This window comes from Sus scrofa, chromosome 1, assembly GCF_000003025.6.
Source record: "Sus scrofa isolate TJ Tabasco breed Duroc chromosome 1, Sscrofa11.1, whole genome shotgun sequence".
Classification (NCBI taxonomy): domain Eukaryota; kingdom Metazoa; phylum Chordata; class Mammalia; order Artiodactyla; family Suidae; genus Sus; species Sus scrofa.
In genome coordinates this window covers 116,386,725-116,403,501 of record NC_010443.5, presented here as the reverse complement: position 1 = coordinate 116,403,501, position 16,777 = coordinate 116,386,725, and the positions used below count along the sequence as shown (strand labels likewise).

Sequence of the window (16,777 nt, the reverse complement as noted above, 5' to 3'; positions counted from 1 at the left end):
AAATAATTTGTTATAGAATGAATGTGTCCTCCAAAATTCATATGTTGAAGCCTTAACCACCAAAGTGATGGTATTTGGAAATGGGGCCTTTGGGAGGTAATTAAGTTTAGGTGAGGTCATGAGGGTAAGGCCCCCATTATAGTATTAGTGTCCTTTAAGAAGAAGAACTGACCAGAGCCCATCATCTTCCCCCCAACCTCCAACCCCCACTCCCCCACTCCCACCCCCACCCCCACCCCAGCACCCTGACCTTGGGCTTCCCAACCTTCAGAACTATGAGAAATAAATGTCTGTTTTTTAAGCTACCCAGTGTGTGGTATTTTGTTATAGCAGTCTGCCCAGACTGATAAATTATTTGATGATGGTGATTTTAAACTTCCAGTTTTTACACCTCTCTAAGCTTTTTAAAAAATTTCACTAGTTGTAGAAATTAACAGAACACTGTAAACCAACTACAAAGGAAAAATTAAAAATCATAAAATAAAAATAGATTAAAGACCTAAAAAATATTTCACTAGCTGATTAATACCACATGCATAAAAATTTCTAGTCCAAATTTCATCCAAATTCCTGGGATTTCATGTAAGTATTAGTTTACTTTTCTCTTTTTTTGTTTTTTTGCTACGCCAGTGGCATGTAGAAGTTTTCTGGGCTAGGGATCAAACTCATACCACAGCAGTGACCAGAACTGCTGCAGTGACAATGCCAGATTCCTAACCTGCTGTGCCACAAGGGAACTCCTATTTCATTTTTCTTGTTTAAAAGACATATATATATTTACATTCTTAAAAAATATTTTAAATATTATAATTTTATAGTTGCAGCAATACTTTTATAAATAATAAAATATAAAAATATATTGTTACTAATAAGAGAAAGTTAATATTTATAAGGTGCTATTATATCTTAAGGGGCTTTCTACAACTTTTCAGTTGGGAGAGTTATCAGTTCATGCACAGTAAAAATTTCAGTTCTTAGGTTTTTTTTGTTGTTGTTTTTTCAGGGCCGCACCCATGGCATATGGAGGTTCCCAGGCTAGGGGCTGAATCGGAGCTGTGGCCACTGGCCTATGCCACAGCCACAGCAACGCCAGATCCTTGACCCACTGAGTAGGGCCAGGGATTGAACCTGCATCCTCATGGATGCTAGTCAGATTCATTTCCACTGAGTCACGACGGGAACCCCTCAGTTCTTAGTTTTATACAACTGAAGAGGCAATATTCAAAATCGCAGAACTCAGGAATTTAGAAATGAATGAGAGATATTAATGCCAAGTGCCACAGCATTAGAAATATTTGATGTTAATAATTAATGTTATAGTCATAATAAATTTCCAAATCTGTTCTTATCACAACACACATTGATCCAAAGTTTATTATGGAAACTGATGTTATTGATCAAATAAACAGAACATGAAACAGTTTATTTCCGGAAATAATCAATGATACTCTATATTAAATCAGTGTTTTCTCATAAGCATTCTGGGAACCCCCCCAAAAAAAACCCTGCAAAATATAGTTTTCCCATAATGAAATATTACATTTTTTTCATGAAGTGATATCTTTAGTATAATGAATAACTTTAAAAATTCACACCCAGTAACAGTTTCATTAGAGGAAATAAAAAATAAAGTATTTTGGAGAATTCCCATTGTGGTGCAGCAGAAATGAATCTGACTAGTATCCATGAGGATTTGGGATTGATCCCTGGCCTTGCTAAGTGGGTTGGGAATCTGGCGTTGCCATGAGCTGTCACGTAGGTCACAGATGTTGCTCAGATTCTGCATTGACGTGGCTGTGATGCAGGCCGGCTGCTATAGCTCCAATTTGACCCCTAGCCTGGGAACTTTCATATGCCACAGGTGCTGCCCTAAAAAGAAGGAAAAAAGAATATTTTCACCAAAAAAAAAAAGGAGTTCCGTTGTGGCTCAGCTGTATCAAATCCGACTAGTATCCATGAGGATGTGGGTTCAATCCCTAGCCCCAGTCAGTGGTAAAGGATCCAGCATTGGCGTGAGCTGCAGTGTAGGCTACAGATGTGGCTCAGATCCCATGTTGCTGTGGTGTAGGTTGGCAGCTGCATCTCTAATTCCACCCTAGCCTGGGAACTTCCATATGCTTCAAGCGTGACCCTTAAAAAAAAAAAAGTATTTTCATTTGTGGTCACTGTAACAGCAAGTTTACCCACCTCCTCTTCTTCCGCTACTTGTGATTCCCGGAGGGCGGTTGGGAATACTCGAGGGGTAAAGTTGATTTTAATATTGCCAACAGAGCGAGGAGCAGGGATACTGTCTTCCTTTAACTTCTCAAAAAATATATTTTCTGAATTTCTCCCTTTAAAAACAATATTAGCAAAAAAGTTATTTATCTCTCACTTCCTAGTTATCAAACTGACTTTGAAGGTAATTATACATTAAAGCTACTTCTAAAAGTTAGCTTATTGTATAGGTACAAACAACCCAAAAATATTTTCTGCAAAAAGAAATTTAAAATCCCTCATTGAAAATAAAGTGGCTAATTATTTCTTTAATCGATGACCTTCAGCTACTTTTCCAGGGTTCTCTTAAATCTGCAGTGATTAGGAATCCGACTACAGTGGCTCAGGTCACTGAGGAGGTGTTTTCTATCCCTGGCCAGCCTCAGTGGGTTAAAGGATCCATCGTTGCTGCAGCAATGCTCGGATTCAATCCATGGGCTGGGAACTACAAAAAAAAAAAAAAAAAAAAAAGAATATGGAGTTCCCATCGTGACGCAGCAAAAACGAATCCGACTAGGAACCATGAGGTTGCAGGTTCGATCCCTGGGCTTGCTCAGTGGGTTAAGAATCCAGCGTTGCTGTGGCTGTGGTATAGGCCGGCGGCTACAGCTCCGATTCGACCCCTAGCCTGGGAATCTCCATATGCCGCAGGAGTGGCCCAAGAGATGGTAAGAAGACAAAAAACAAAACAAACAAACAAAAAAAACCTTTCAAACTCTTAAGTAAAATGAGACAAATAGCAAAAGATAGAATTAGCTTTCTGTTCACAGCAGTCTATACTGCTTCCACAATTTTACAAAAAGACAAAATGCTATCTATGAAATATAAAATGCTTGATTAAAAAATATAATAAACAAAGTCTTCAAGTATAAAGTTCAGTTCAAAATGTATGCTGTGGCACAGTTGGTTAAGAATCCAACTGCAGCAACTCTGGTTGCTATAGAGGTACAGGTTTGATTTCCAGCCCTGCACATAGGTTAAAGGATTTGGTTTTGCCACAGATGTGACGTAGGTCACAGCTGTGGCTCAGATTCAATCCTTGGCCTGGGAACTTCCCAAAAAAAAAAAAAAAAAGTATGCAAAGTCAGGATAATCTCAAAAGCACCAAAAAGCTACTTGGAAAGATTTCAGATACAGATACAGATATCTAGATATCTATGCCTATGAAGGTATCTACATATATATCCATCTAGATGTTCATAACTATACCTGAGATTCTATAAATGTATAATTATATATTAAGTATATTTATAGAGAGACGTTATATATAAATGCTAGAAACTTAATACTGAAATAGGTACACAGGTGAGAGCTAAAAATGCAATTACAGCCTTAGAAGAGCTACAGTCTCAGTGAAACATACATATAAAATCTCTGTCCACAAGTCCAGGAAAGTGGAGCATGTTTCTTCCTAGCGCTCTGAATGAGAGGAGAAAAAAATGTCTCCTGTGAGAAATCTAAACTTCAGGTATTACTTGCAAGTAATTCTTATTTCTGCAAACCAGAAACATGAAATCTCCTTATATGCATACATAAAAATAATCCTTGCTGGAGATGAGCATACAAACAAAAAATACAAATCACATGAGGATATAATGTATCTTTCTTCTATACAGTAATGAAGAACAGTCAGCAGACACAACAAACAGGAGGACTGGCCTACTAAGAGTTTGAAATCATAGAACTATCTGAAAGAGACTCTAATCATTTAAAACATGCTACTTAAAGATCTAAGATGGTCTAGGAGTTCTCATTGTGGCTCATCAGATTAAGAACCTGACATAGTGTCCATGACGATGTGGGTTCAATTCCTGGCCTCGCTCAGAGGGTTAAGGATGCAGCATTGCCACAAGCTGTGGCAAAGTTCACAGATGCGGCTTGGATCCAGTGTTGCTGTGGCTGTGGCACAGGCTGGCAGCTGCAGCTCCAATTTGACCCTTAGCCTGCAGGTGCAACTGTTAAAAAAAAAAAAAAAGAACTAAAACAAGTTAAAAAACATGATTAAAAACTAAGAACCTTAATGAAAAAAGAAGAAATAGGTATGAAAGAAGAAAATAAAACTTGCAAAATGAAAATATTGTCCTTGAAATTGAAAACCTCTACAACAAGTATAACAGCACATTAGGCATATTTGAAGAAAATTTGCAAACTAGAAGAGATATGGTATTACACAGAATGTAGCCAAAGATGATAAAGGCAATTTCAAAACAATTTGCTAGTTGAAAACAATAGCTTGTAACTTCCTAGAACTGAGGTAAGACACAATTTCTCTGAGTGAAACTATACTCCAAGTTCTGTTATGAGAGAAATATAAAACTGCACTTAGAATAATAAAATTAAAGTATACCAAAGTGAAGAATCGTAAAGCAAACCAGAGACAAAAGATAGATTACCTTACATAGGATCAAACTAAATCAAGAGCAGATTTCTCAGCAGCAACATTAGAAGGTAGAGGCAATAAAAACTTACCTTCAAATTACTGATGGAGGAGTTCCTGTTGTGGCATAGCAGAAACAAATCCTACTAGGAACCACAAGGTTGCAGGTTTGATCCCTAGCCTTGCTCAGTGGGTTAAGGATCTGGCGCTGACTTAAGCTGTGCTGTAGGTCGCAGGAGCATCTCAGACCCCAAATTGCTGTAGCTGTGGTGTGGGCTGGCAGCTGTAGCTCTGATTCGACCCCTAGCCTGGGAGCCTCCATATGCCATGTGTGCAGTCCTAAAAACAAACATACCCCAAAACAACAACAAAAAACCCCAAATTACTAATGGAAAATAACTTTCAGCTTTGAATTCTACAACCAGCTGGGAAGAGAATATTTGTGGAAGTACATTTAGTTTCTTTAACACATGCTGGTTATTCAGATTTTCTGGTTTTTTCAAGTCAATTTTGGTCATTTGTTTTCTGGGAAATTGCGCACATTTTCTTTCTTTTCAAATTTATTAGCCTAAAGATTCTTTTTTTTAATCTCTACTCTATCTATAATTATATAATGTATTTATTTCTAACACTATTTTTTCCTTGATCAACTATTGCAACATTTTGCAAATTTTAATTATCTGTTCAAAAAATCAATTTTTGGTTTTATTGATCCCTTTATTATTTCTTTGTTTCCTATTCCATTAATTCCTATGTTTATTTTTATTTTTCTTCTCCTTGTTTGGATTTTTCTGTGTTCTTTATACAATTTGTTTTCATTAATTTTTGAATCTTTTTTTTTTTTTTTGGTTCCTGGGCTAGGGGTCAAATGGGAGCTGCAGCTGCTGGCCCTCACCACAACCACTGCAACACCAGATCCAAGCCGCATGTGTGACATATGCCACAACTTGTGGCGACACTGGATCCTTAACCCACTGAGCAAAGCCAGGGATCAAACTTGCATCCTCATGGATGCTAGTCAGATTCGTTTCTGCTGAGCCACAATGGGAACTCCTTGTTTTCTTTTTACTAGTTTAAAATTACTTTGTAAAAGTGAGTCAATATGCTTTGATCTTTAGCTTATTTTTTCATTTTACAATAAAATATTTCAAATATATACAAAAGTAGACAGAAAAGAATAATTACCATCATGCATTCATGTCTCGACTTCAGTTATCAACACACAGACAGAATCACTTCATCTTTTTTTTTTTTTTTTTTTTTTTGCTTTTTAGGGCCACATGTGCTGCATATGGAAGTTCCCAGGCTAGGAGTTGAATTGTAGCTGCAGCTGCCGGCCTACACCATAGCCATAGCAACTCCAAATCCAAGCTGCATCTGCAACGTATGCCACAGCTTATAGCAACACTGGATCCATAACTTGCTGCTCAAGGTCAGGGATCAAACCCACAGCAGCCTCGTGGATACTAGTCAGATTCGTTTCTACTGCACCACAACAAGAACTCCCATCATTTCATTTTTACCTCTATTCACTTTCACATATCATATTACTTTGAAGTAAATCTCAGTCATATTTTTTCATCCACAAATATATCAATAGCCATCTCTGTAAGATGAGAATTTCATAAACCTAACTATAATACCATTCTCACATCTAAAGAAAAAATGTAATTAGTCCTTAATTTTTCAAATATCCAATCAAAACTTAAACTTCCAAGACATAAGTTTTTAACTGGATACATTTCTTCTGTCCCCCCTCCTCAAATCATGATTCTGTTGTATGAAAGAAAAGGAATCTTAGCTCATTTTATTATGAAAACCTCACTACTTCCTAGAAGAAGAAAGAAGTTTTTCACCTTAGTCTTTTTGTTTAGTTTCGTTTTTTCATGGCTGCACCTATGGCAAATGGCAGTTCCCAAGTGAGGGACTGAATCCAAGCTGTAGCTCCAATCTATGCCATAGCTGTGGCAATGCCAGATCCTTTAACCCACTGTGCCAGGCTAGGGATCAAACCCACTCCTCTGCAGTGACTGGGACCACTACAGTTGGATTCTTAATCCACTGCATCACAGTGGGAACTTGACCTTGGTCTTTATATTGCAGTAGTTCATATACCCAAATAATAACCAAATATTGTGGATACACACACACACACACACACACACACACACACACACACACACGGTGATGTATACACTTCTCTAACAGAACTCACTTTCCCAGAAAATGCCAAAGTAATAATTGTACCATTTGTGTCAAGATATCTAGATGCTGAATTTCTAGTAAGGCTTTTACGCTTTAATTTTTTTCTCTCTTCTTCAATTTGCTTTCCTTGTTGATGTAATTTTTCTTTTATCTCAATTCTTCTTTGTTCTTCAGCTTTTCTTTGGTGTTCTTTCCAGGCTTCCAATTCTTTAGTTGCTTTTATTCGTTCATTTTCTTTCATACCTTCTATTTTTTTCCTCTCTTCTTCTTCAATCTATAAGAATTATAATTATAAATCATTTTGGGGGGTGTGGGGATGCTCTCAGGTTGTGGGATGGAAATCCTATAAAATTGGATTGTGATGATCATTGTACAACTACAAATGTAATAAATTCTCTGAGTAATAAAAAAGAATAAAAAAATTATAAATCATTTAAAACATAAACAGCAACTTTTTTTTTTTCTTTTTATGCCCACACTTGCAGCATGTGGAAGTTCCCAGGCCAGGGATCAAACCCACATCCTCATAGAGAAAATGTCAGGTCCTTAACCCATTAAGCCACAACAGGAATTCCTTAACATTTTAAAAATAAGAATTTCATTATAATAATAAGTTATTTTTACCTCTAAACTTTTGTCATTAAATCTACAGCAATAGAAGTAAATAAAGAATTAAAATGGGAATGGCAAATCATTTAGTAGAATATTCCATGATTTGGGTGTCAATGAACACAGGATTTAGTTCCAGACTTAGCATTAACTACTGATACATTCTTGGGCAATCACTATCTCTAGCCTCAGTTTACTCATATGTAAAATGTGGGTAGGTATTCAATTAGATAATCTAAGGATTTGGTTTAAAAAATAAGAACTTATTCCGAAAGTTAAATCACTTTTCTCAAAACCTGTATACACACACACAAATACATATATGCAAACATTTGCCTTTCTACTTATGCCAGTCTTACCTTGTCTTAGGACTGAAGTTGTGCCACCCTTTAACTGAGGAATGAGGGAATAATAAGACAGGAAAGAGGAAGAAGAAATTAAGGAGTCTGGCTCTGGTGGGTGGAAATGTTTGACTATGAATCCTGCTGCCAACTATGTTTGCAATATAAGTTATTTAAAACTTCCACATGGAAAGCTAAATATCAAATGAATTTGAAAGCAATACACTGACTTCATGTAACTAACTTGTCTATGGTAACAAAAACTTCTCACTTCTATCCTCTATGGAAGCAGCATCTAACAGAACTTTTATCAATGGTAGTAATGTTCTGTACTATCTATAAGCCACTAGCTACATGTGGCTGATGGAGCACTTAAAATGTGGCTAGTGTGATTGAGGAAATGAATTTTAAATTTTATTTAAATTTCATTAATGTAAACTTAAGCTAATTTACATTTTTTTTTTTTTTGGTCTTTTTGCCATTTCTTGGGCTGCTCCCACGGCATATGGAGTTTCCCAGGCTAGAGGTCGAATCGGAGCCAAAGCTGCCGGCCAACGCCAGAGTCACAGCAACGCCGGATCCTTAACCTACTGAGTAAGGCCAGGGATCGGACCAATTTGTCAACCACTGAGCCATGAAGGCAACTCCCCAATTTACATTTAAATAGGACATCTGGGAGTTCCCATCGTGGTGCAGTGGTTAACGAATCCGACTAGGAACCATGAGGTTGCAGGTTCGATCCCTGCCCTTGCTCAGTGGGTTAACGATCCGGCGTTGCCGTGAGCTGTGGTGTAGGTTGCAGACGTAGCTCAGATGCCGCGTTGCTGTGGCTCTGGCCTAGGCCGACAGCTACAGCTCCGATTAGACCCCTACCCTGGGAACCTCCATATGCCGTGGGAGCGGCCTAAGAAATGGCAAAAAAAAAAAAAAAAAGACATCTGAAAAAATTTATTAAAGGTTGTATTATTTTAGGATATAGAATTAACATTATAGGTATGGAAGTTCCCCCTGTGGAGCAGTGGGTTAAGAGGTGTGGGTTTGATCCCTGGTCTGGCGCAGTGGGTCAAAGGATCCAGTGTTGCTATGGCTATAGTGTAGGTTGCAGATGAGGCTCAGATTCAATCCCTGGCCCAGGAACTTCCATATGCTGTGGATGTGGCCACAAAAGAAACAAAGAAAAAACATGATAAGAATAAAAACCAGCCACTGAAGAAGTACTCTATGATATTTGCATGAGTTAACACCCTTTTCTGTAAGACTGTTTATTTTCCTATTGAACTGTGAAACACAGACTTTAAAACAAGTTTCACAGATTACTGGAATTTCATGCAATCCCAGAATTGCACTTAAGACCTAAACTAAGCACAAAATAATTACTACATGTCCTAAGTTCAGAGAGCTGCAAAGAGCGGCCAGCAGGATGGGTCAGAAAGAACCTGCACATGGCAATGAGCTAGCATTTAAATGCCTGACAACAAGCCATGATGAACAGTCAGTGTTAACCAGAGGCAGTCAAAACCTAAAAGAAGATGACAGGAGTTCCCGTCGTGGCGCAGTGGTTAACGAATCCGACTAGGAACCATAAGGTTGCGGGTTCGGTCCCTGCCCTTGCTCAGTGGGTTAAGGATCCGGCATTGCTGTGAGCTGTGGTGTAGGTTGCAGACGTGGCTCGGATCCCGCATTGCTGTGGCTCTGGCCTAGGCCGGTGGCTACAGCTCCGATTCAACCCCTAGCCTGGGAACCTCCATATGCCACAGGAGCGGCCCAAGAAATAGCAACAACAACAAAGACAAAAGACAAAAAAAAAAAAAAAAAGATGACAACTTCCCTTAGTTAATGTTTCCCTTTTCTCCTTCCTATCTGTCCCAACACATGGAAGGAGGAAAATGTATGTCACAAATTTAAGAGTCACAACATCTTCAGCCTTCATAATGAGTGTGGGTGGAGTGAATTTTTTTTTTAATTTTTAAATGCATAAGACTAAGTCTTTTTTTAAAAACTGAAGAATAGCAGATGGGATTAAGATGGCAGAATAGAAGGACTGGAGCTCAACATCTCTCCTAAAAACAACAAAATTCACAACTAAAGGCTGAGCAATATTCAACCAAATAGACTGGAAACCTTTAAAAAGATATCCTACCCCAGAAGAAAAGGAGGAGGCCACATCAAGAGGTAGAAGGGGTGATTACGCGATATAAGCAAATCCATACTTCCTGGGTGGGAAGCCCCACAGACTGGAAACTAACTGGTTCACATAGACTCACCTACAGGAGTGAAAGTTCTGAGCTCCATATCAAACTCACGTGTGGGGATCTGGCACTGCAAGAAAGAGCCCCTGGAGCATCTGGCATTGAAGGCCAGTGGGGCTTGTGTGCAAGAGCTCCATGGGACTGGAGGAAACGGAGACCCCATTCTGAAAAGGCACACACAGACATTCACGTGCACTGGGTCCCAGGGCAAAGCAAAGTCTCCATAGGAATCTGGGTCAAACATGACTGCAGTTCTTGGAGGACATCCTGGAAAAACAGGGGTGAATGTGGCTTGTTTTGAGGGAAGGACAATGGAAGCAAAGCTTTTGGGAATATCCAGCAGCATGCCTTTCTTCTGGAGGTGGCCAATTTGGGAAAATCTGGCTCCACCCATCAGTCAGTGCTGAGAAGCCCCAGGGCAAACAACAATCCAGGTGGGATCACAGCTCCACCCCTCAGTAAACAGTCTACCTAAAGACCCCTCAGGCACACAGCCCTCTAATCCCATCCAGAGACAAAGCCCCACCCACCAGAGGGATAGGAATCAGCTCCACCTACCAGTGGGCAGGCATCAGTCTCTCCCAGCAGGAAGCCTACAGCAAGCCCACATACCAACTTCAGCCACAAGGGGGGCAGACACCAGAAGTAAGAGAGGCTTGGAGTTCCCGTCATGGCTCAGTGGTCAATGAATCCGACTAGGAACCATGTGGCGTAGGCAGGCGGCTACAGCTCCAAATAGACCCCTAGCCTGGGAACCTCCATATGCCGCATGAGTGGCCCAAGAAATGGCAAAAAGACAAAAAATTAAAAAATTAAAAAAAAACCAACAACTGAAGAATAGTTGATTTACAATGTGTTGGTTTCAGGTTGCAACAAAGTGATTCATTTACACACATAACCATCTTTTTCATATTTTTTCTCTTATACATTATTACAAAATACTCAGTGTATTTCCCTGTGCTATACATTCATCTTTATTTTATATCTATTTTATACATAAAACTAAGTCTTTAATACTAAAAACAAAACTGTTCTTGTAACCAAAAGGAACAATAAAATTCTTTTATTACACCAAGATGTAGTCAAGGGAAATATGTGTGTTTGCGTGCATGTGCACACATATGCATATGTAATTTATTAATATGCCATATTAGAGACACAAAAAATAATACTCAGGGATTAATAAGGAAGAGGAAGAATTACAAAAGGCTTCACAGAGCAGGTGACAGAAGGAACCAGAATGAAGAGAAAAACATGAAGAAGGTAGTATCACAAAGCTTATGAAACAGACAACAAATAGAGAGACAGACAAAAGTTAAATAATCCTCGAAGGTCTTTTATTTTTAAAAAAATGTAATAAGGGAATATATTACTTAAAGGAAGAATAGGTGTTAACAGAAAACCCAGAAGGGTAGCAAAACAATCACCACACAAAAAGAACTGGATTTTAAGTGCTTTGTATTGTTCAGCTGTCAGATAATATGAATTATTGGTTTGGTACAGAAAGCAAAGCTAAGTAATGAGAGAATAATGCTCTGCACTTAAACCAAATTCCTGAAGATGAAGAAATCTACAAATCTTTTAATTTAGAATGAGTCTCTGGTTCATCAAGACATTTTTCTTTATAAGCCAAATCTCAATTATGAATTACATGCAAAAAATAATAAATAAAACACTAAAAAACTCAATCAAGGAAAATATTAATATTATAATACATCTTAATCAGAGGGTGTTTCTTATTTATGATATTAGAAAATTAAAAGAGAAAAACAGTGTGATCTCAGTACCTAACAAAATATTAGTTGATACTAAGAATTTTAAAAATTAGATCAATAAAAAGGACCTATAAAATATCATACTTCAAGGTGAAGCATTAAAAATATTTCTAGTAAAGTCCCTAAGAACAATATGCCTACAGTTTTACTATTTTTCTAGAAGGCATAAACTATACAATAGAATTTTTTGCCTTTTTTTAGGGCCACACCTGTAGCATATGGAGGTTCCCAGGCTAGGGGTCGAATCGGAGCTACAGCTGCCAGCCTACACCAGAGCTACAGCAATGCCAGATCCAAGCCATGTCTGCCACCCACACCACAGCTCACGGCAGCGCCGGATCCTTAACTCACTGAGTGATGCCAGGGATCGAACCTACAATCTCATGGTTCCTAGTTGGATTCGTTTCCACCACGCCACAATGGGAACTCCTATAATAGACTTTTTTTTTTTAGCCTGCCCACAGCACATAGAAATTCCTGGGCCAGGGACTGAACCTGTGCCACTGCAATGACAATGCTGGATCCTTAGCCACTAGGATACCAGGGAACTCCTAGAATTTTAGTTAAAATATATACTTTTTAAAAATTAAAAATATTTAGGATTTCCCGTCTTGGCTCAGTGGTTAACGAATCTGACTAGGAACCATGAGGTTTCGGATTCAGTCCCTAGCTTTGCTCAGTGGGTTAAGGATCTGGCGTTGCCATGAGCTGTGGTGTAGGTTGCAGATGTGGCTTGGAATTGGCATTGCTGTGGCTGTGGTATAGGCCGGCAGCCACAGCTCCGATTAGACCCCTAGCCTGGTAACCTCCATATGCCGCAAGAGTGGCCCAGGAAATGGCAAAAATACAAAAAAAAAAAAAAAAAAATTAAAGAAATACAAATACAGCTTATACAGAGATAAAACCATCATTATTTGCAAATAATATGGTAGACCATCTAAAAGAAAAAAATAGGACTTCCCATTGTGGCACAGTGGAAACAAATCTGACTAGGAACCATCAGGTTACAGGTTCAATCCTTGGCATCGCTCAGTGGGTTAAGGATCCGGTGTTGCTGTGAGCTGTGGTGTGGGTCGAAGGAATGGCTCGGATCTGGCTTGCTGTGGCTCTGGCGTAGGCCAGCAGCTATAACTCCAATTAGACCCCTAGCCTGGGAATCTCCATATGCTGTGGGTGCGGCCCTAAAAAGACAAAAAAAAAAAAAAAAAAAAAAGACCAAAAAATAAAAATAAAAAAAGAACAAAAATGTAAAAAAATAAAAGAACAAAAATAATAAACTGAAAAGCTATTAGGATGAAGAGCTCAGTTCAGCAAAGCAATCACATTAAGATCAACTTACATAAACTCATAAAAACTAATTTTGCTATAAACTGGCAATAAAGAATTAGAAAAGACAACAGAAAAAGTCATTAGTAATGGTCAGGAAAGCATTTAAAATGCTACAAATAATCTTAAAATACGAGCCAGTTGTATATGTAAAATTTTGCTGAGGTATAAAAAATAAGTCAGAATAAATGGATGTGGGGAGTCTCCACTGTGGTTCAGCCGTAACAAACCTGATAGTATCCTTGAGGACGAAGGTTCGATCCCAGGCCCTGCTTAGGGGGTTAAGGATCTGGCGTTGCCATGAACTGTGGTGTAGGTCACAGATGTGGCTGTGATGTAGGCCAGCAGCTGCATCGCCGATTTGACCCCTAGTCTGGGAACTTCCATATACTGCAGATCCTCCCTCCCCCCGCCAAAAAAAAGAATAAATGAAGGTAAACGTCACATTCCTGGAAGAAAAATCTCCATAATTTATTTCATTAACATTTATTTTATTTTTCTTTTTGTTAATTTATATTTTATATTGGAGTATAGTTGATTTATAATGCTGTGTTCATTTCATATGTATAGCAAAGTGATTCAGTTATATACACATATATATCCATTCTTTTTCAGATTTTTTTCCCATATAGTATTATTACTGAATACTGAGTAAAGTTCCCTGTGCTATACTTGTTTATTATTTTATATATGGTAGTGTGTATGTTTCTCCCAAACTCTTTTAACTACCGCCCCCACCTTTTCCCATTGCTGTCCATAAGTTTATTTTCTAAGTCTGTTTCTGTTTTGTAAATGAGTTCATTTGCATAATTTTTCAGATTGATATGCGATAATGGTATTTGATTTTCTCTGACTTACTTCACTTAGTATGATAATCTCTAGGTCCATCCCTGTTCGAATGGCATTATTAAATTCTTTTTATGGCTGAGTAATATTCCACTGTATACATGTACAATATGTTCTTTATTCATTCCCTTTAGTGGACTTGGGTTGCTTCATTTTTTAGCTATTGTAAATAATGCTGCAATGAAAACTGGGGTGCAAGTAACCTTTCAAATTAGATTTTCTCTATATATGCCCAGGAATGGGATTGCCAGATCATATGGTAGCTCTATTTTTAGTTTTTTAAGCAAGCTCCATTCTGTTTTCCATAGTGTCTGCATCAATTTACATTCCTACCAACAGTGTAGAAGGGTTCTTTCTTCTTCACACCCTCTCCAGTATTTACTTTTTTTTTGTAGACAATGATGATGGCTGTTCTGACTGGTATGAGGTAATAATTCACATAAGTTTTGATTTATATTTCTCTAATAATTATTGATGGTAAGCACCTTTCAAGTGTTCTTTGGCCATCTATCTGTCTTCTCTGGAGAAATGTCTATTTAGATCTTTTGCCCAGCTTCTGATTGGGTTGGGGTTTTTTTTTGTTTTTTTTGGGGGGTGGGTGGGTTTTTTTTGTATTTTTGCCTTTTTTAGGGCCTCTCCCGCGGCATATGGAGGTTCCCAGGCTAGGGGTCGAATTGGAGTTGTAGCCATTGGCCTACACCACAGCCACAGCAATGTGGGATCCGAGCTGCATCTGTGACCTACACCACAGCTCACAGCAACCCCGGACCCTTAACCCACTGGGCAACGCCAGAGATCGAACCTACAACCTCAAAGTTCCTAGTCAGATTCACTAACCACTGAGCCATGACTGGAACTCCTGGGTTGTTTTTTTGATAATGAGCTGTATGGGCTTTTTGTATATTTCAGAGAAAAATCCCTTCTTGGTCACATCATTTGCAGGTATCTTCTCCCATTCTGTGTGTTGCTTTTTTCATTTTGTCTATGGTTTCCTTTGCTGTGCAAAAGCTTTTACATTTAATTAGGTCTTGTTTGCTTATTTTGCTTTTATTTCCATTATTCCAAGAGACAGAGTCAGAAAGACACTGCTGCAATTTATGTCAAACAGTGTTCTGCCTATGTTTTCATCTAGGAGTTTTACAGTATCTGGTTGTATATTTAAGTTTTTATTCCATTTTGAGTTTATTTATTTATTTATTTGTTTTTTTGCCATTTCTTGGGCCACTCCCGCAGCATATGGAGGCTCCCAGGCTAGGGGTCCAATCAGAGCTGTAGCCGCTGGCCTACGCCAGAGCTACAGCAACGTGGGATCCGAGCCGCATCTGCAACCTACACCACAGCTCAGGGCAATGTCAGATCCTTAACCCACTGAGCAAGGCCAGGGATCGAACCCGCGACCTCATGGTTCTTAGTCGGATTCATTAACCACTGCACCACGACAGGAACTCCATGAGTTTATTTTTGTATACAGTGTTAGAGAATGTTCTAATTTCATTCTATACATGTACCTGACCAATTTCACAGCACCAATTATTGAAGAGACTGTCTTTTCTCCATTGTGTATTCCTGCTTCCTTTGTCGTACATTAATTGACCATCAGCATATGTGTCTGCTTCTGTAATTTTTTTTAACGACTGCACATGCTGCACATGGAAGTTCCCAGGCCAGTGACTGAATCCGAGCCACACAGCAACCTATGCCACAGCTGCAGCAAAGCTAGACCCTCAACCCACTCTGCCAGGCCATGGATCAAACCTGTACCTCTGAAACAACCCAAACCACTATAGTTGGATACTTAACCCACCACACTACAGCAGAAAATCCTACTTCTGGGCTTTCTATCCTGTTCCATTGATCTATATTTCTATTTTTGCGCTAGTACCATATTGGGTTTTTTATTTTTTATTAAAGTATAGTTGATTTACAGTGTTCCCTCAATTTCTGCTCTACAGCAAAGTGACCCAGTCACACATATGTATACATTATTTTTTTTCATACTATCTTCCATCATGTTCTAACCCAAGAGATTGGACATAGATCCCTGTGCTGTACACACCTATACCACAGCCACAGCAAGTCGGGATCCAAGCCACGTCTGCAACCTACACCACAGCTCACGGAAACCCCAGATCCTTAACCCACTGAGCAAGGCCAGGGATCGAACCCGCAACCTCATGGTTCCTAGTCAGATTCGCTAATCACTGAGCCACAACGGGAACTCCTATGCTGGATCCTATGGTAGTTCTATATTTAGTTTTCTGAGGAATCTCCATACTGTTTTCCTATTTACACTCCCACCAATTTACACTCCCATCAACAGCGAAGGAGGGTTCCCTTTTCTCCACACCCTTTCGAGCAGAACACACTCTGACATAAATCACAGCAACATCTTATTTGATCTACCTCCTAGAATAATGACAATAAAGACAAAAGTAAACCAATAAGACCTATGCCACAGCCACAGCAACACTATATCTGAGCCACATCTGTGACCTACTTTGCAGCTCATGGCAGTGCTAGATCCTTAACCCACTGAGCAAGGCCAGGGGTTGAACCCGAGTGCTCATGGTTATTGGTCGGGTTTGTTACTTGAACCACAATGGGAACTCCTCAATATTTTAAATATATTGATATTATGAAATTAATTTGTAATTCACTGTAAATCTAATCAAAATACCAAGATAACTCTTAGGGAGCTTAATAAGCAAAAGTAAAATTCATCCACAACAGAAACTATGTAGGTTTTACAGTGGCATGAGGAAGTTGGCAATTCTCATACACAAAGATTAAGTT

At 38.8% G+C, this 16,777-nt stretch overlaps 1 protein-coding gene across 4 annotated transcripts in view; it reads right to left on the bottom strand.

The window, feature by feature from the left end:
* DNAAF4 (dynein axonemal assembly factor 4) overlaps positions 1–16,777 on the bottom strand; it is a 100,457-nt gene that overhangs the window by 28,172 nt on the left and 55,508 nt on the right. For all 4 annotated transcript variants that reach the window (XR_002344798.1, XM_021094959.1, XM_021094952.1 and 1 more), the window contains exons 4-5: positions 6,881–7,112; positions 2,188–2,333 (exon numbers count right to left, since the gene is read on the bottom strand). Coding sequence is in view for 3 of the 4 variants with exons in the window: in XM_021094959.1 (XP_020950618.1) it covers positions 2,188–2,333; positions 6,881–7,112 (378 nt within the window). In the remaining variant the exon portion in view is untranslated. The remainder of the gene's footprint in view (positions 1–2,187; positions 2,334–6,880; positions 7,113–16,777) is intronic.